The following is a 20,587-nucleotide window of genomic DNA, read 5'->3' on the forward strand; positions in this document are numbered from 1 at the left end:
CCCTCCCCCCAGCTCCCATTTCCACACCAAAGGTCAGCCGCCCCTCCCCCACCCGCCTCCCAAAAATGGGGTGGGGGTCCCGCGGGGGGGGCTGCGACCCCCGGGGGGCTTTGGGGACACTTTGGGGACACTTTGGGGACACTGAGAGCTTTTTGGGGACGTCGATGTGGTTTTTAGGGGTCGTTTGTCCCGTTTTTAGGGGTTTGTAATTTCATTTCTAGGGGTTTTTAATTTCGCTTTTAGGGGATTTTTAGCCTCTTTGGGTTGATTTATCTCGTTTTTTAGGGGAATTTGTCTCATTTTTTGGGTCGCTTAGCTCGTTTTGGGGTCATTTAGCTCATTTTTGGGTAATTTATCCCATTTTTAGGGTTATTTATCCCATTTTTAGGGTTATTTATCCCATTTTTAGGGTCATTTAGCCCATTTTTAGGAGTTCCTTGTCCCATTTTTATGGTCATTTATTCCATTTTTGGGGTCATTTAGCCCATTTTGGGGTCATTTCGCCTATTTTTAGGGTATTTTTTTCCATTTTGGGGATCATTTATCCCATTTTTAGGGGATTTTCAGCCTATTTTTGGGTCATTTATCTCGTTTTTTGGGGTCATTTATCCCATTTTGGGGTCATTTATCCTATTTTGGGGTCTTTTAGCCCATTTTTTAGGGTTATTTATTCTATGTTTAGGGTAATTTATTCAATTTTTAGGGTCATTTATCCCATTTTTGGGGTCATTTATCCCATTTTTAGGGTAATTTATCCCATTTTTGGGGTCGTTTAGCCCATTTTAGGGTCATTTATTCCATTTTGGGGATCATTTCGCCTATTTTTAGGGTAATTTATCCCATTTTTGGGGTAATTTATCCCGTTTTTGGGGTCATTCAACCCATTTTGGGGTCATTTATCCCATTTTTAGAGGTTTTTAATTTCATTTTTAGGGGTTTTTTAGCCTATTTTTAGGGGTCATTTATCCCATTTTTAGGGGTTATTTTTACCGTTTTTAGGCTCATTTATTCAATTTTTAGGGTTGTTTATCCAATTTTGGGGATCATTTATTTCATTTTTTGGGGTCATTTAGCCCATTTTGGGGTAATTTATGTCATTTTTGGGGTAATTTTTCCCATTTTTAGGGTTATTTATTCCATTTTTAGGGTAATTTATTCCATTTTTAGGATCATTTAGCCCATTTTTAGGGGTTATTTTTCCCATTTTTAGGGTTATTTATCTCATTTTTAGGGTAATTTATCCCATTTAGGGTCATTTGTCTCATTTTTTGGGGTCATTTAGCCCATTTTAGGGTCATTTATCCCATTTTTAGCGTCATTTATCTAAATCTTGGGGGTTTTCTAGCCCATTTTGGGGTCATTTCACCTATTTTTAGGGTAACTTATTCCTTTTTTAGGGTAATTTGTCCCATTTTGGGGAGCTTAATGTGATTTTTGGGGTCATTTATCCCATTCTGAGATCATTGATTCAATTTCTGAGGAGATTTTGGGGTTCAGGTGCATTTTGGGCATTTTTTTAGGGAGATTACCCCAAAAAGAGGCTTTGGGATGACCCTGGGATTTGGGATTTCCACATTTTAGAGCTCAGGGGATCCCATAGGGCCATTTTGGGGTTCTGACCATTTTGGGATCTCCCCAAATTTTGGGGTTCAGGTGCATTTTGGGGATTTTTTGATGGAGATGACCCCAAAAAAAGGGTATTTAGGGTCACCCTGGGATTTGGGATTTCCACGTTTTGGAGCTCAGGGGATCCCATAGGGTCATTTTGGGGTTCTGACCATTTTGGGATCTCCCCAAATTTTGGGTTTTGGATGCATTTTGGGCATTTTTTAGGGAGATTACCCCAAAAAAAGGCTTTGGGATGACCCTGGGATTTGGGATTTCCACATTTTGGAGCTCAAACCACCCCAGAGGATCCCATAGGGTCATTTTGGGGTTCTGACCATTTTGGGATCCCCCAAATTTTGGGGTTCAGGTGCATTTTGGGCATTTTTTTATGGGGCTGACCCCAAAAAGAGGCTTTGGGATGACCCTGGGATTTGGGATTTCCACATTTTGGAGCTCAGGGGATCCCATAAGGCCCTTTTGGGGTTCTGACCACTCTGTCACCCCCCAAATTTCGGGGTTCCAGGTCCATTTCGGCCGCTGGCTGATCGAGGGCAGCCCTGAGAGGGGATTTAGGGTCACCCTGGGATTTGGGATTTCCACATTTTGGGTCACAAACCAACCCAGAGAACCCCATAGGGCCATTTTGGGATTCTAACCATTTTGGGATCTCCCAAATTTTGGGGTTCAGGTGCATTTCCTGATGGGGATGACCCCAAAATAGGCTTTGGGATGACCCTGGGATTTGGGATTTCCACATTTTGGGTGGGGTTGGGTTTGGGGTTTGTTTTGGGTTTTTTGTGTTTTGGTGTTTTGGGTTTTTTTGGGGTTAAAAGAGGCTTTGGGATGACCCTGGGATTTAGGATTTCCACATTTTGGGCCCCAAACCAACCCCAGAGGATCCCATAGGGCCATTTTGGGATTCTAACCATTTTGGGATCCCCCAAATTTTGGGGTTCAGATGCATTTTGGGCATTTCCTGATGGGAATAACCCCAAAAAGGGGATTTAGGTTCTCCCTGGGATTTGGGATTTCCACATTTCACAACACAAACCAATCCAGGGGATCCCATAGGGCCATTTTGGGGTTCTGACCACTCTGTCACCCCCCAAATTTTGGGTTTCCAGGTGCATTTTGGCCGCTGGCTGATCGAGGGCAGCCCTGAGATGGGATTTAGGGTCACCCTGGGATTTAGGATTTCCACATTTTGGGTCACAAACCAACCCAGAGAACCCCATAGGGCCATTTTGGGGTTCTGAACCTTTTGGGATCTCCCCAAATTTCGGGTTCCAGGTCCATTTTGGCCGCTGGCTGATCGAGGGCAGCCCTGAGATGGGATTTAGGGTCATCCTGGGATTTAGGATTTCCACATTTTGGGCCCCAAACCACTCCAGAGGATCCCATAGGGCCATTTTGGGATTCTGATGATTTTGGGATTCCCCAAATTTTGGGGTTCAGGTGCATTTTTGGCCTTTTTTTCATGGGGCTGACCCCAAAAAGAGGCTTTGGGATGACCCTGGGATTTGGGATTTCCACATTTTGGAGCTCAAACCACCCCAGAGGATCCCATAGGGTCATTTTGGGATTCTGATGATTTTGGGATTCCCCGAATTTTGGGGTTCAGATGCATTTCGGGCATTTCCTGATGGGAATGACCCCAAAATGTGGATTTAGGGTCTCCCTGGGATTTGGGATTTCCACATTTTGGGTCACAAACCACTCCAGAGAACCCCATAGGGCCATTTTGGGGTTCTGAACCTTTTGGGATCTCCCCAAATTTCGGGTTTTCAGGTCCATTTTGGCCGCTGGCTGATCGAGGGCAGCCCGGCCGTGGTGCTGCTGGACGTTGGGGCGACGGCGTGGAGTTTGGAGCGCTGGAAGGGCGAGCTGTGGGAGAGCTGCGCCATCGGCGTGCCCTGGTATGACAGAGAGGCCAATGACGCCGTGCTCTTCGGGTTCCTCGTCGCCTGGTTCCTCGGAGAGGTGAGATTTGGGGTTTTTTTGGGGGATTTGGGGTCCCTAATGGGGTTTGGGGTATTTTGGGGGAGATTTGGGGTGGTTTTGTAGGGGTTTGGGGTGGATTTGGGGTGCCCTGGTACGACAGAGAGGCCAATGACGCCGTGCTCTTCGGGTTCCTGGTGGCCTGGTTCCTGGGAGAGGTGAGATTTGGGGGAATTTGGGGGGATTTGGGGTCTCTGAGGGGATTTGGGGTGGTTTTGGGGTGGATTTCGGGTGGTTTTGTAGGGGTTTGGGGTGGATTTGGGGTGCCCTGGTACGACAGGGAGGCCAATGATGCTGTGCTCTTCGGGTTCCTCGTCACCTGGTTCCTCGGAGAGGTGAGATTTGGGTTTTTTTGGGGGGATTTGGGGTCCCTAATGGGGTTTGGGGTGTTCCCAGGGGTGTTTGGGGTATATTTGGGGTGGATTTGGGGTGCCCTGGTACGATAGAGAGGCCAACGATGCTGTGCTTTTCGGGTTCCTCGTCGCCTGGTTCCTCGGAGAGGTGAGATTTGGGGTTTTTTTGGGGTCCCTAATGGGGTTTTTGGGGAGATTTGGGGTGGTTTTGGGGTGGTTTTGGGGAGATTTGGGGAGATCTGGGGTGGATTTGGGGTGCCCTGGTACGATAGAGAGGCCAACGACGCCATGCTCTTCGGGTTCCTCGTCGCCTGGTTCCTGGGAGAGGTGAGATTTGGGGTTTTTTTGGGGGGATTGGGGTTCCTGAGGGGATTTGGGGTATTTTTGGGGTGGTTTTGTGGAGATTTGGGGTGGTTGTATGGGATTTTGGGGTGCCCTGGTATGATAGAGAGGCCAACGACGCCGTGCTCTTCGGGTTCCTGGTGGCCTGGTTCCTGGGAGAGGTGAGATTTGGGGGAATTTGGGGAGATTTGGGGTCCCTAATGGGATTTGGGGTGGTTTTGGGGAGATTTGGGGTGGTTGTATGGGATTTTGGGGTGCCCTGGTACGACAGAGAGGCCAACGACGCTGTGCTTTTTGGGTTTCTCGTCGCCTGGTTCCTGGGAGAGGTGAGATTTGGGGTTTTTTTGGGGGGATTTGGGGTCCCTAATGGGGTTTGGGGTGTTCCCAGGGGTGTTTGGGGTATATTTGGGGTGGATTTGGGGTGCCCTGGTATGATAGAGAGGCCAACGACGCTGTGCTCTTCGGGTTCCTGGTGGCCTGGTTCCTGGGAGAGGTGAGATTTGGGGTTTTTGGGGTCCCTAATGGGGTTTGGGGTGGATTTGGGGTGGATTTGGGGTGGTTTTGGGGAGATTTGGGGTGCCCTGGTACGATAGAGAGGCCAATGACGCTGTGCTTTTTGGGTTTCTCGTCGCCTGGTTCCTGGGAGAGGTGAGATTTGGGGTTTTTTTAGGGAATTTGGGGTCCTTGAGTGGATTTAGGATGTCCCCAGGGGTGGATTTGGGGTGGATTTGGGGGAGATCTGGGGTGGATTTGGGGTGCCCTGGTACGACAGGGAGGCCAATGACGCTGTGCTTTTTGGGTTTCTTGTTGCCTGGTTCCTGGGAGAGGTGAGATTTGGGGTCCCTAATGGGGTTTGGGGTATTTTTGGGGTATTTTGGGGTATTTTTGGGGTGGTTTTGTAGGGGTTTTGGGGAGATTTGGGGAGCCCTGGTACGACAGGGAGGCCAATGACGCTGTGCTCTTCGGGTTCCTGGTGGGCTGGTTCCTGGGAGAGGTGAGATTTGGGGAGATTTGGGGGATTTGGGGTCCTTGAGTGGATTTAGGATGTCCCCAGGGGTGGGTTTGGGGTGTTTGGGGTGGATTTGGGGTGCCCTGGTACGACAGGGAGGCCAGTGATGCTGTGCTTTTTGGGTTCCTGGTGGCCTGGTTCCTCGGAGAGGTGAGATTTGGGGTCCCTAATGGGGTTTGGGGTGTCCCTGAAGGGTTTTTGGGGAGATTTGGGGTGTTTTTGGGGTGTCCTGGTATGACAGAGAGGCCAATGACGCCGTGCTTTTTGGGTTCCTCGTCACCTGGTGCCTCGGAGAGGTGAGATTTGGGGTTTTTTGGGGGAATTTGGGGTTCCTGAGGGGTTTGGGGTATTTCTGAGGCAGTTTTGGGGCTCAGGTGCCACCCCTGGTGACATTTGGTGACAGTGACAATGACACTGGGGGGTCCTTAAGAGGTGTCTGGACCCACCTGGGAGGTGTGTGTGACCCCCAGGTGTGTGTGATGTCACCAGGTGTGACAGTGACACCTGCAGCCTGCCCAAGGCATGGCTCAGGTGCCACCCCTGGTGACACTAGTGACATTTGGTGACATTTGGTGGCAGTTTGCGGCGCAGAGCGAGGAGCGGCCGTTCATCGTCGGTCACTTCCACGAGTGGCTGGCCGGGCTGGGCTTGGTGCTGAGCCGCGCCCGCCGCTTGCCCGTGGCTACCATCTTCACCACGCACGCCACGCTGCTGGGGAGGTACCTGTGCGCCGGGAGCGTCGACTTCTACAACAACCTGCATAGTGTGAGTGACACCTGGGCACACCTGGGAACACACCTGGGGGGTCAGTGACACACCTGGGGACACACCTGGGCACACCTGGGCACACCTGGGCACATGGGGGGTCAGGGACACACCTGGGGACATGGGTCAGTACCTGTGCGCCGGGAGCGTCGACTTCTACAATAACCTGCACAGTGTGAGTGACACACCTGGGCACACCTGGGGACACACCTGGGCACACCTGGGCACACCTGGGGACACACCTGGGGACATGGGTCAGTACCTGTGCACCGGGAGCGTCGACTTCTACAACAACCTGCACAGCGTGAGTGACACCTGGGCACACCTGGGGACATGGGGACACACCTGGGGACATGGGGACACACCTGGGGACATGGGTCAGTACCTGTGCGCCGGGAGCGTCGACTTCTACAACAACCTGCACAGCGTGAGTCACACCTGAGCACACCTGGGGACACACCTGGGGACACCTGGGCACATGGGGGGACATGGGTCATTACCTGTGCGCCGGGAGCACGGACTTCTACAACAACCTGCATAGTGTGAGTCACACCTGGGCACACCTGGGCACACATGGGGGGTCAGTGACACACCTGGGGACATGGCTCAGTACCTGTGCGCCGGGGGCGTCGACTTCTACAACAACCTGCACAGCGTGAGTCACACCTGGGCACACCTGGGCACACCTGGGATATACCTGGGACACACCTGGGCACATGGGGGGACATGGGTCAGTACCTGTGCGCCGGGAGCATCGACTTCTACAACAACCTGCATAGTGTGAGTCACACCTGGGCACACCTGGGCACACCTGGGGGGTCAGGGACACACCTGGGCACACCTGGGCACACCTGGGCACACCTGGGCACATGGGGGGACATGGGTCAGTACCTGTGCGCCGGGAGCGTCGACTTCTACAACAACCTGCACAGCGTGAGTCACACCTGGGCACACCTGGGGGGTCAGGGACACACCTGGGGGGTCAGTGACACACCTGGGCACACCTGGGGACACCTGGGGGGTCAGTGACACGCCTGGGGACATGGGTCAGTACCTGTGCGCCGGGAGCGTCGACTTCTACAACAACCTGCATAGTGTGAGTGACACCTGAGCACACCTGGGCACACCTGGGGACACCTGGGCACACCTGGGGACACCTGGGCACACCTGGGGACACACCTGGGGACATGGGTCAGTACCTGTGCGCCGGGAGCGTCGACTTCTACAACAACCTGCACAGCGTGAGTCACACCTGGGCACACCTGGGGACACACCTGGGGACATGGGTCAGTACCTGTGTGCCGGGAGCGTCGAATTCTACAATAACCTGCATAGTGTGAGTCACACCTGGGCACACCTGGGCACACCTGGGGGGGGTCAGGGATACCCCTGGGAACAGGGGGACACACCTGGAAAGGTCAGGGAAACACCTGGCCACACCTGAGGGCATCCTGGGGACATGGGGACACACCTGGGCCTAGGTGGACATTCCTGGGGACACACCTGGGGACATTGGGACTCACCTGGGGACATTGGGACACACCTGGGGACAGGTGGACATTCCTGGGGACTCACCTGGGGACATTGGGACACACCTGGGCCTAGGTGGACATTCCTGGGGACAGGGGGACACACCTGGGGTCATTGGGACACACATACCTGGTCATATTTGGAAATAGGAGGTCACACCGGGGGCAGCCAGGGACACACCTGGGGACACCTGGACACACCTGAGTACATCTGGGGACATGGGGACACACCTGGGGACACACCTGAGGACATGGGGACACACCTGGGAACACCTGGGGATATGAGGTCACACCTGGGGACACACCTGGGCATACCTGGACGTTCCTGGGGACGTCAGGGCCACACCTGGGGACATCCTGTGCAGATGGGGACACATGTGGGCACATACCTGGCCACACCTGGGGACACACCTGGGTGGCTACCTGTGCACCGTAAGTGTGGATTTCTACAGCAGTGTGCGCGGCGTGAGTCACCTGGGGGTCAGGGACACACCTGGGGGGTCAGGGACACACCTGGGGACACACCTGGGGGGTCAGGGCTCACCCAGGTGCACTGTGGGGGTGTCCCAGGTGTCCCCAGGTGTCCCTTTCCCCCAGTTTGACATGGACGAGGAGGCAGGTGAGCGGCAGATCAGGGCTGGGGAGGTCCCAGGTGTGCTGAGGGTTTCTGCAGGTGACCCCGAGGTGATCTCAGGTGACCCCCAGGTGTCCCCAGGTGTCCCTTTCCCCCAGTTTAACATGAACAAGGAGTTTGGGGAGCAGCAGGTTGGGGCTGGGCGGGGTCCCAGGTGACCCCAGGTGATCTCAGGTGACCCCGAGGTGTCCCCAGGTGTCCTTGTCCCCCAGTTTGAGGTGGACAAGGAGGCAGGTGAGTGACAGATTAGGGCTGGGTGGGGTCCCAGGTGAGCCCAGGTGTCCCCAGGTGTCCCTTCCCCCATTTTGATGTGGACAAGGAGTCTGGGCAGTGACAAATCAGGGCTGGGCAGGGTCTCAGGTGATCTCAGGTGACCCCAGGTGGTCCCCAGGTGTCCCTTCCCCCAGTTCGATGTGGGCAAGGAGGCAGGTGAGCAGCAGATCAGGGCTGGGCGGAGTCCCAGGTGTCCCCAGGTGACCCCCAGGTGACCCTTGTCCCCAGTTTGAGATGGACAAAGAGTCTGGGGAGTGACAAATCAGGGCTGAGTGGGGTCTCAGGTGAGCCCAGGTGTCCACAGGTGTCCCTTGTCCCCAGTTTGAGGTGAACAAGGAGGCAGGTGAGTGACAGATCAGGGCTGGGCGGGGTCCCAGGTGACCCCAGGTGTCCCTTGTCCCCATTTTGACATGGACAAGGAGTCTCGGGAGCAGCAGATTGGAGCTGGGCGGGGTCCCAGGTGTGCTGAGGGTTTCTGCAGGTGACCCCGAGGTGAGCCCAGGTGACCACAGGTGTCCCCAGGTGTCCCTTTCCCCCATTTTCACATGGACAAGGAGGCAGGAGAGTGACAGATCAGGGCTGGGTGGGGTCTCAGGTGACCCCAGGTGATCTCAGGTGAGCCCAGGTGTCCCCAGGTGTCCCTTTTTTCCCATTTTGATGTGGACAAGGAGTCTGGGGAGTGACAAATCAGGGCTGGGTGGGGTCTCAGGTGATCTCAGGTGACCCCAGGTGACCCCAGGTGTCCCTGTCCCCAGTTCGATGTGGACAAGGAGGCAGGTGAGCGGCAGATCAGGGCTGGGCGGAGTCCCAGGTGTGCCCAGGTGTCCACAGGTGACCCCCGGGTGACCCCAGGTGACCCTTGTCCCCAGTTTGAGGTGGACAAGGAGGAAGGTGAGTGACAGATCAGGGCTGGGGAGGTCCCAGGTGTGCTGAGGGTTTCTGCAGGTGTCCCCAGGTGACCCCAGGTGACCCTTGTCCCCAGTTTGACATGCACAAGGAGGCTGGGGAGTGACAAATCAGGGCTGGGCGGGGTCCCAGGTGATCTCAGGTGACCCCAGGTGACCCCAGGTGTCGCTGTCCCCAGTTCGACGTGGACAAGGAGGCAGGTGAGCGGCAGATCTACCACAGGTACTGCCTGGAGCGCGCGGCGGCGCACTGCGCCCACGTGCTGACCACCGTGAGCCACGTCACCGCCGCCGAGGCCGAGCACCTGCTCAAGCGCAAGCCAGGTGAGACCTGAAACACACCTGGGGAATTCCAAAATACACCTGGGGAACCCCAAAATCCACCTGGGGAACCCCAGAGTGTCCCAAAACCTCATCCCTGACCCAAAATGTCACACCTGTCATTGCTGCTGAGGCTGAGCACCTGCTCAAGTGTAAGGCAGGTGAGACCTTGAAACACCTGGGGAGCTTGAAACACCTGGGGAACCCCAAAGTACACCTGGGGAGCCCAAAATCCACCCTGACCCACCAGAATATCCCAAAATCCCACCCCTTTCACTGCAAGTGAGGCTGAGCACCTGCTCAGGTGTAAGCCAGGTGAGACCTGAATACACCTGGGGAACCCAAATATACCTGGGGAAGCCCAAAATACACCTGGGGAACCCCAGAGTGTCCCAAAACCTCATCCCTGACCCAAAATGTCACACCTGTCATTGCTGCCGAGGCCGAGCACCTGCTCAGGCGCAAGCCAGGTGAGACCTGAATACACCTGGGGAGCCTGAAACACCTGGGGAACCCAAAATACACCTGGGGAACCCCAAAATACACCCTGACCCACCAGAATATCCCAAAATCCCACACCTGTCACTGCGGCCAAGGCTGAGCACCTGCTCAGGTGTAAGCCAGGTGAGACCTGAAACACACCTGGGGAACCCCAAAATACACCTGGGGAACCCCAAAATACACCTGGGGAGCCCCAGAGTGTCCCAAAACCTCATCCCTGACCCAAAATGTCACACCTGTCACTGCGGCCAAGGCTGAGCACCTGCTCAGGTGTAAGCCAGGTGAGACCTGAATACACCTGGGGAGCCTGAAACACCTGGGGAACCCCAAATCCACCTGGGGAACCCCAAAATCCACCTGGGGAACCCCAAATCCACCCTGACCCACCGGAGAATCCCAAATGTGTCACCTTGTGCCAAAATCTCACTCCTGTCACCTCTGCCAAAACTGAGAACATGCTCAGGTGTAAGCCAGGTGAGACCTGAATACACCTGGGGAACCCCAAAGTACACCTGGGGAACCCCAAAATCCACCTGGGGAACCCCGGATTATCCCAAAATCCCCAAATCCCTCACTCTGCCCCAAAATCCCACTGCTGCCGAAACTGAGCACCTGCTCAGGTGTAAGCCAGGTGTGACCCCAAATACACCTGGGGAACCCAAAACCCCCCCAGACCCACTCAGGGCATCCCAAAATCCCCCAAAATTCCCCCAAAAATTCCCCACAAGGTCTCCCCCCAAAACCAGCAGGAATCCCGAAGGATCTGGGGGGAATCTGTGGATTTGGGGTCTTTTTTTGGGGTTTTTTGGGGGTTTTTTTGGGTTTTGGGGTCCCCCTGACCCCTTTGTGACCCCAAAACCAGACCTGGTGTCCCCAAACCAAACAGACCCCTAAAATTCCCCCAAATTTGGTGGGATTTGGGGGAAAATCAATGTATTTGGGGGAAAATCTGTGGATTTGGGGTCATTTTTAGGGGTTTTTTGGGGTTTTTTGGGGGTTTTTTGGGTTTTTTTGGGGTTTTGGGGTCCTCCTGACCCCTTTGTGACCCCCAAACCCAGACCTGGTGACTCCAAACCAAACAGACCCCTAAAATTTCCCCAAATTTGGGGGAAAATCTGTGGACTTGGGGTCATTTTTGGGGGTTTTTTGGGGGTTTTTTAGGGTTTTTTTTGTTTTTTGGGGTTTTGGGGTTTTGGGGTCCCCCTGACCCCCTGACCCCCCCAAAACCCAGACCTGGTGACCCCCAACGGGCTGAACGTGAGGAAGTTCTCAGCCATGCACGAGTTCCAGAACCTTCACGCCCAGAGCAAGGCGCGAGTGCAGGAGTTCGTCAGGGGACACTTCTACGGGTCAGTGACCCCAAAAGGGACCCCAAAAAATAGGGGGGGAGCCTAAATCCTGGGAGGAAATCCCAAAAATTCTGGGTGGGACCCAAAAAAATGGGAGGAAATAGCAAAAATCCTGGGAGAAAACCAAAAATCCTGGGTGGGACCCAAAAAAACTGGGAGAAAAGACCCCAAAATCTTGGGAGGAAAACCCCAAAATCTTGGGAGGAAAACCCCAAAATCTTGGGAGGAAAACCCCAAAATCTTGGGAGAAAACAAAAAAAATCCTGGGAGGAAATCCCAAAATGTTGGGAGGAAACCCCAAAAATCTTGTGAGGAAAAACCCAAAAATCTTGGGAGGAAATCCCAAAAATCCTGGGAGGAAACCCCAAAAAAACTGGGAGAAAACCCCAAAATCTTGGGAGGAAACCCCAAAAACTCGGGGGGGACCCCAAAAAATAGGGGGGGAGTGTAAATCCTGGGTGGGACCCAAAAACCTGGGAGGAAAACCCCAAAAATCCTGGGTGGGATCCCAAAAACTCAGGGGGACCCCAAATCCTGGGAGAAAACCCCAAAATCTTGAGAGGAAACCCAAAATCTTGGGAGAAAACCCCAAAAGTCCTGGGAGGAAACCCCAAAATCTTGAGAGGAAACCCAAAATCTTGGGAGAAAACCCCAAAAGTCCTGGGAGGAAACCCCAAAAATCCTGGGAGGAAAAACCCCAAAATCTTGGGAGAAAACCCCAAAATCCTGGGTGGGACCCCAAAAAAACGGGGCAGAAACAGCAAAATCCTGGGAGGAAATCCCAAAAATCCTGGTTTGGGTGATTTTGGGGTGATTTTGGGCTGGTTTTGGGGTGATTTTGGGCTGTTTTTGGGTGATTTGGGCTGGTTTTGGGTGATTTTGGAGTGATTTGGGCTGTTTTTGGAGTGATTTGGGCCATTTATGGGTGATTTTGGGATGATTTGGGCTGGTTTTGGGCTGATTTTGGTTGATTTTAGGGTGATTTTAGCTAGTTTTGGGGTATTTTGGGCTGATTTTGGGGTGATTTAGGCTGCTTTTGGGCTGGTTTTGGGTGATTTGGGCTGATTTTAGGGTGATTTAGGCAGGTTTTGGGTGATTTTGGCTGATTTTGGGCTATTTTGGTTGATTTCGGGGTGATTTTGGCCATTTTTTGGGTGATTTTGGGTGACTTGAGCTATTTTTGGGCCATTTTTTGGCTATTTTGGGTGATTTTGGGTGATTTGAGCTATTTTTGGGCCATTTTTTGGGTGATTTTGGGTGATTTTGGGTGATTTTGGGCGATTTTGGTCTCCCCACAGCCACCTGGACTTCGACTTGGACAAAACTCTGTTCTTCTTCATCGCCGGGCGATACGAGTTCTCCAACAAGGGAGCTGACATCTTCCTGGAGGCGCTGGCCAGGCTCAACTACCTGCTCAGGGTGACACTGCGGGGACATTGAGGGGACATTGGGGACATTGGGGACATTGGGGACATTGGGGGCATTGAGGGGACATTGGGGACATTGGGGACATCAGGGACATTGGGGACACTGGGGACATTGAGGGGATTGGGGACATTGGGGACATTGGGGTGACATCTTCCTGGAGGCGCTGGCCAGGCTCAACTACCTGCTCAGGGTGACATTGGGGTGACATTGGGGACACTGGGGACATTGGGGACATTGAGGGGATTGGGGACATGGGGTGACATTGGGGACATTGGGGACATTGGGGACATTGGGGACATTGGGGACATTGGGGACATTGAGGGGACATTGGGGACATTGGCACTGACATCTTCCTGGAGGCGCTGGCCAGGCTCAACTACCTGCTCAGGGTGACTTGGGAACATCGGGGACATTGGGGACATTGGGGACATCAGGGACATTGAGGGGATTGGGGATATTGGGAACATTGGGGACATTGGGGACATTGAGGGGACATTGGCACTGACATCTTCCTGGAGGCGCTGGCCAGGCTCAACTACCTGCTCAGGGTGACACTGGGGACATTGGGGACATCAGGGGACATTGGGGATATTGGGGACATTGGGGTCATTGTGGGGACATTGGGGACATTGGGGACACTGGGGACATTGAGGGGATTGGGGACATTGGGGACATTGGGGACACTGGGGACATCGGGGACATTGAGGGGATTGGGGACATTGGGGACATTGGGGACATTGGCACTGACATCTTCCTGGAGGCGCTGGCCAGGCTCAACTACCTGCTCAGGGTGACTTTGGGGACATCAGGGGACATCGGGGACATTGAGGGGATTGGGGACATTGGGGTGTCATGGGGACATTGGGGACATTGAGGGGATTGGGGACATTGAGGGGATTGGGGACATTGGGGACATTGAGGGGATTGGGGACATTGAGGGGATTGGGGACATTGGGGACATTGAGGGTGACATTGGCACTGACATCTTCCTGGAGGCGCTGGCCAGGCTCAACTACCTGCTCAGGGTGACACTGGGATGACATGGGGACATTGGGGACATTGGGGACATCGGGAATGTTGGGGACATCAGGGGACATTGGGGACATCAGGGGACATTGAGGGGATTGGGGACATTGGGAACACTGGGGACATTGTCACTGACATCTTCCTGGAGGCGCTGGCCAGGCTCAACTACCTGCTCAGGGTGACATTGGGACATTGGGGTGACATTGGGGACATTGAGGGGATTGGGGGGACATTGGGGATATCGGGAGGATTGGGGACATTTGGGGACATTGGGGTTATTTGGGGTTGGGGGCACTGGGGTGAATTTTGGGGACTTTAGGGGACATTTAGGGACTTTAGGGGACCTCAGGTGACACTGGGAGAGCCCAGGTGACATTTGGGGACACCCCTGTGGCAATTAAACTGTTTGGGGACATTTGGGGACATTTGGGGACATGGGGGTTATTTGGGGCTGGGGACTTTAGGGCGAATTTTGGGGACATTTAGGGACTTTAGAGGACCCCAGGTGACACTTGGGGAGCCCAGGTGACATTTGGGGACACCCCTGTGGCAATTAAACCGTTTGGGGACACCTGGGGACATCTGGGGTTGGGGACTTCAGGGGGAAATTTGGGGACTCTTAGGGACTTCAGGGGACCCCAGGTGACACTCAGGGACCCCGGGTGACACTTGGGGAGCCCAGGTGACATTTGGGGACACCCCTGTGGCAATTAAACCGTTTGGGGACATCTGGGGTTGGGGACTTTAGGGGGAATTTTGGGGACATTTAGAGATTTTTGGGGACATTTAGGGACTTTAGGGGACCCCAGGTGACACTGGGGGAGCCCAGGTGACATTTGGGGACACCCCTGTGGCAATTAAACTGTTTGGGGACATTTGGGGACATTGGGGTTATTTGGGGTTAGGGACTTTAGGGTGAATTTTGGGGACATTTAGGGACTTTAGAGGACCCCAGGTGACACTGGAGGACCCCGGGTGACACCGGGGCAGCCCAGGTGACACTTGGGGACGCCGCAGGTGAACGGCAGCGAGGTGACAGTGGTGGCATTTTTCATTATGCCGGCGAGGACCAACAACTTCAACGTCGAGTCGCTCAAGGGGCAGGCTGTGCGCAAGCAGCTCTGGTGGGACAAAAACCCCAAAATCACCCCAAAATAGCCCAAAATTACCCCAAAATCCACCCCAGACAGGCTGTGCGCAAGCAGCTCTGGTGGGATAAAAAAACCCCAAAATCACCCCAAAAATAGCCAAAAAATACCCTAAAATCACCCCAAAATCCCACCTGAAACATCCCCAAAATCACCCCAAAAATAGCCCAAAAATGGCCGAAAAATACCCCAAAAATAACCCAAAATCGCCCCAAAAATCATCCCAAAAATAGCCCAAAATCCCACCTGAAACATCCCCAAAATCACCCCAATAATAGCCCAAAAATGGCCGAAAAATACCCCAAAAATAACCCAAAATTGCCCCAAAAATCATCCCAAAAATAGCCCAAAATCCCACCTGAAACATCCCCAAAATCACCCCAAAAATAGCCCAAAAATGGCCGAAAAATAGCCCAAAAATACCCCAAAATCGCCCCAAAAATCACCCCAAAAATATCCCAAAAATACCCCAAAATCGCCCCAAAAATCATCCCAAAAATAGCCCAAAATCCCACCTGAAACATCCCCAAAATCACCCCAAAAATAGCCCAAAGTAGCCCAAAAATAGCCCAAAAATCACCCCAAAATCCACCCCAGACGGGCTGTGCGCAAGCAGCTCTGGTGGGACCAAAAAAAAAACCCCAAAATAGCCCAAAATCACCCCAAAATCCCACCTGAAACATCCCCAAAATCACCTCAAAAATAGCCCCAAAATCACCCCAAAAATACCCCAAAAATAACCCAAAATAGCCCCAAAATAACCCAAAATCCACCCCAGACAGGCTGTGCGCTAGCAGCTCTGGTGGGACCCCAAAAAATACCCTAAAATAGCCCAAAATCACCCAAAAAATACCCAAAAATAGCCCCAAAAATCAACCCCAGACAGGCTGTGCGCAAGCAGCTCTGGTGGGACTCCAAAAAAACCCAAAATAGACCCAAAATCACCCCAAAATCATCCCAAAATTAGCCCAAAATTCATCCCAGACAGGCTGTGCGCAAGCAGCTCTGGTGGGTTAAAAAAACCCCAAAAAACCCCAAAAATACCCAAAAATAGCCCCAAAAATCAACCCCAGACAGGCTGTGCGCAAGCAGCTCTGGTGGGACCCCAAAAATACCCTAAAATAGCCCAAAAAAACCCCAAAATCCTACCTGAAACATCCCCAAAATCACCCTAAAGATACCCAAAAAATAGCCCAAAAATAGCCTAAAAATAACCCAAAATCGCCCTAAAAATCACCCCAAAAATAGCCCAAAATCACCACAAAATTATCCCAAAATTACCCCTAAAAATACCCCAAAAACAGCTCAAAATCTCACCTGAAACATCCCCAAAAATAGCTCAAAATCATCCCGAAAATACCCCAAAAATCACCCCAAAAATACCCCAAAATCCCACCTGAAACATCCCCAAAATCCCACACAAAAAACCCCAAAAATTGCCCAAAATGTCACCTGAAAGATCCCCAAAATCTCCCCTCAAGAACCCAAAAATCCCCCAAAACCCACCCAAAAAACCCCCAAAACCCCAAAAATACTCCAAAACCCACCTAAAAAACCCAAAATCCTGACCCCAAAACCCACCCAGGGACCCCAAAAATCCCCCAAAACCCACCCAAAAAAACTCCCAAATCCCAAAAATACCCCAAAACCCACCCAAAAAACCCCCAAAACTCCCTGCAGCGACCCCAAAAAACCCAAAAATCCCCCAAAACCCACCCAAAAAAACCCCAAATTCCCCTCAGGGATCCCAAAAATCCCCCAAAACCCACCCAAAAAACCCCCCAAAATCCCAAAAATCCCCCAAAACCCACCAAAAAAAACCACCCAAAATCCCAAAAATACCCCAAAACCCACCCAAAAACCCCCAAAATCCCAAAATATCCCAAAACCCACCAAAAACCCCAAATCCTGACCCCAAATCCCCAAAAATTTCAAAACCCCAAAACCCCCCCAAAATCCCAAAATCCCCAAAACCCACCCAAAACCCCCCAAAATCCCAAAATCTCCAAAACCCACCCAAAACCCCCAAAAATCCCCACAGGGACCCCAAAAACCCACCCAAAAAAACCCCCAAACCCCAAAAACTCCCCAAAATCCCAAAAAAAATCCCAAAAATCCCCCAAAACCCCACAGGGACACAGCCAACGCCGTCAAGGAGAAATTCGGGAAGAAGCTCTACGAGTCTCTGCTGGTGTAAGAAACCCCAAAAAAACCCCAAAAAATCCCCAAAAAACCCCAAAAAAACCCCCTAAAAACCCCAAAAAATCCCAAAAAAATCCCAAAAATCCCAAAAAAATCCCAAATTTCAGGGGGAACCTGCCGGACATGAACAAAATGCTGGACAGGGAGGATTTCACCATGATGAAAAGAGCCATTTTCGCCACGCAGGTGAGTTTTTTGGGGGATTTTTGGGATCCTTTTTTGGGGTTTTGGGGAGATTTTGGGTTTTCTGGCTGCCCTTTTTTGGGGTTTTGAGGAGATTTGGGGGTTCCTGGGTGTCCTTTTTTGGGATTTTGGGGAAATTTGGGGTTTCCTGGCTGCCCTTTTTTAGGATTTTGGGGAATTTTAGGATTCCTGGTTGCCCTTTTTGGGATTTTGGGGAAATTTTGGGGTTCCTGGCTGCCCTTTTTTGGGATTTTGGGGAATTTTAGGATTCCTGGTTGCCCTTTTTGGGATTTTGGGATTCCTGGGTGCCCTTTTTGGGGAGATTTTGGGATTCCTGGTTGCCCTTTCTTTGGGGTTTTGGGGAGATTTTGGGTTTCCTGGTTGCATTTTTTGGGATTTTAGGGAAATTTTGGGGTTCCTGGCTGCCCTTTTTTGGGAAATTTTGGAATTCCTGGCTGCCCTTTTTTTGGGATTTTGGGGAGATTTTGGGGTTTTGGGTTCCTTTTTTGGGGTTTTGAGGAGATTTTGGGTTTCCCGGCTGCCCCTTTTTTGGGATTTTGGGGAAATTTGGGGTTTCCTGGCCACCCTTTTTGGGATTTTGGGGAGATTCTGGGTTTTCTGGGTTCTGTTTTTTGGGATTTTGGGGAAATTTCGGGTTTTCTGGCTTCCGTTTTTTGGGATTTTGGGGAAATTTTGGGTTTCCTGGTTGCATTTTTGGGGGTTTTGAGGAAATTTGGGTGTTCCTGGCTGCCCTTTTTAGGATTTTGGGGAAATTTTGGGTTTCCTGGCTGCCCTTTTTTTTGGATTTTGGGGAATTTTAGGATTCCTGGTTGCCCTTTTTGGGATTTTGGGATTCCTGGTTGCCCTTTCTTTGGGATTTTGGGGAAATTTGGGTTTCCTGGGTGCCCTTTTTTGGGATTTTGGGGAAATTTAGGGTTCCTGGCTGCCCTTTTTTAGGATTTTGGGGAAATTTTGGGTTTCCTGGCTGCCCTTTTTTGGGATTTTGGGGAATTTTAGGATTCCTGGTTGCCCTTTCTTTGGGGTTTTGGGGAGATTTTGGGTTTCCTGGTTGCATTTTTTGGGGTTTTGAGGAAATTTGGGTGTTCCTGGCTGCCCTTTTTGGGATTTTGGGGAGATTTCGGGTTTCCTGGCTGCCCTTTTTTGGGATTTTGGGTTTCCTAGGTGCCCTTTTTGGGGGTTTTGAGGAAATTTGGGGTTTCCTGGCTGCCCTTTTTGGGGTTTTGGGATTCCTGGCTGCCCTTTTTTTGGATTTTAGGGAAATTTTGAGTAAATTTTGGGTAAATTTTGAGTAAATTCTGGGTAAATTTGGGGTAAATTTGGGGTAAATTCGAGGTAAATTTAGGGTAAATTTTGTGTAAATTTGGGGTAAATTTCAGGTAAATTTTGGGTAAATTCCAGGTAAATTTGGGTTAAATTTTGGGTAAATTTGGGGTAAATTTTGGGTAAATTTTTTGTAAATTTGGGGTAAATTTTGGGTAAATTTTGGGTAAATTCGGGTATTTTTAGGGTAAATTTGGGGTAAATTTTGGGATTTAGGGTAAATTTGGGGTAAATTTGGGGGATTTGGGGTTTTTTTTAGGGTAAATTCGGGGAATTTTGGGGTTTTTCAGGGTAAATTTTGGGATTTAGGGTCAATTTAGGGTAAATTCGGGTTAATTTTGGGGTAAATTTGGGGGATTTGGGGTATTTTGGGGTAAAATTGGGGATTTTTAGGGTAAATTTGGGGTAAAGTTGCGGATATTTTGGGTTAAATTTGGGGGTTTTGGGGTAAATTTTGGGATTTAGGGTCAATTTAGGGTCAATTTAGGGTCAATTTAGGGTCCTGCCCCTCTCCCCCCAGCGGCAGTCCTTCCCCCCTGTCTGCACCCACAACATGCTGGACGATGCCACTGACCCCATCCTGACCACCATCCGCAGGATCGGCCTCTTCAACAGCAGCAACGACAGGGTCAAGGTGCCCTGGGGACACTTGGGGACACTTTGGGGACACTTTGGGGACATTGAGGGGTGTGGGGTTTGTGGGGTTTGAGAGAGATTTGGGGGAGTTTGAGAGAGATTTGGTGGGGATTTGAGTGACTTTTTTGGGGTCTGGAGCTCTTCAACAGCAGCAACGACAGGGTCAAGGTGACCTGGGGACACTTGGGGACATTGGGGACATTGGGGACATTGGGGACATTGAGGGGACATTGGGGAGTTTGGAGTTTGTGGGGTTTTGAGGGGTTTTGGGGCAGTTTTATTGGGATTTGAGAGGTTTTTTTGGGGTCTGGAGCTCTTCAACAGCAGCAACGACAGGGTCAAGGTGCCCTGGGGACACTTGGGGACATTGGGGACACTTTTGGGGTTGGGGACATTGGGGGGTGTGGGGTTTCGTTGGGGTTTGTGGGGGCTTTGGGGGGATTTGAGGGGGTTTTGAGAGGTTTTTTGGGGTCTGGAGCTCTTCAACAGCAGCAAGGACAGGGTCAAGGTGACCTGGGGACACTTGGGGACACTTGGGGACATTGGGGGGACATTGGGGACATTGGAGGGTTTGGAGTTTGGGGGGTTTTATGGGGTTTTATTAGGATTTGGGAGCCATTTGGGTGGTCTGGAGCTCTTCAACAGCAGCAAGGACAGGGTTAAGGTGACCTGGGGACACTTGGGGACACTTTGGGGACATTGGGGACTTTGGGGACATTGGAGTTTGTGGGGTTTTGAGGGGTTTTGGGGCAGTTTCATTGGGTTTTGAGAGGTTTTTTTGGGGTCTGGAGCTCTTCAACAGCAGCAAGGACAGGGTCAAGGTGGCCTGGGGACACCTGGGGACATTGGGGACATTGGGGACATTGGGGACATTGGGGGACATTGGGGGCATTGGAGTTTGTGGGGTTTCATTGGGATTTGGGGGGATTTGGGGGAATTTGAGTGACTTTTTTGGGGTCTGGAGCTCTTCAACAGCAGCAACAACAGGGTCAAGGTGACCTGGGGACACTTGGGGACATTGGGGACATTGGGGACA

At 51.8% G+C, this 20,587-nt stretch overlaps 1 protein-coding gene across 1 annotated transcript in view; it reads left to right on the top strand.

The window, feature by feature from the left end:
• The window catches only part of LOC146422921 (glycogen [starch] synthase, muscle-like), a 32,166-nt gene that overhangs the window by 1,599 nt on the left and 9,980 nt on the right, over window positions 1-20,587 (top strand). The window contains exons 2-10 of the mRNA XM_085045397.1: window positions 3,343-3,588; window positions 5,890-6,075; window positions 9,596-9,740; window positions 11,470-11,587; window positions 12,886-13,006; window positions 15,059-15,165; window positions 17,323-17,382; window positions 17,499-17,577; window positions 19,436-19,549. Coding sequence (XP_084901523.1) covers window positions 3,343-3,588; window positions 5,890-6,075; window positions 9,596-9,740; window positions 11,470-11,587; window positions 12,886-13,006; window positions 15,059-15,165; window positions 17,323-17,382; window positions 17,499-17,577; window positions 19,436-19,549 — 1,176 coding nt within the window. The remainder of the gene's footprint in view (window positions 1-3,342; window positions 3,589-5,889; window positions 6,076-9,595; window positions 9,741-11,469; window positions 11,588-12,885; window positions 13,007-15,058; window positions 15,166-17,322; window positions 17,383-17,498; window positions 17,578-19,435; window positions 19,550-20,587) is intronic.

The sequence above is a fragment of the Lichenostomus cassidix genome, unplaced genomic scaffold (assembly GCF_008360975.1).
Source record: "Lichenostomus cassidix isolate B80296 unplaced genomic scaffold, HeHo_3.0 HiC_scaffold_38, whole genome shotgun sequence".
Lineage (NCBI taxonomy): Eukaryota > Metazoa > Chordata > Aves > Passeriformes > Meliphagidae > Lichenostomus > Lichenostomus cassidix.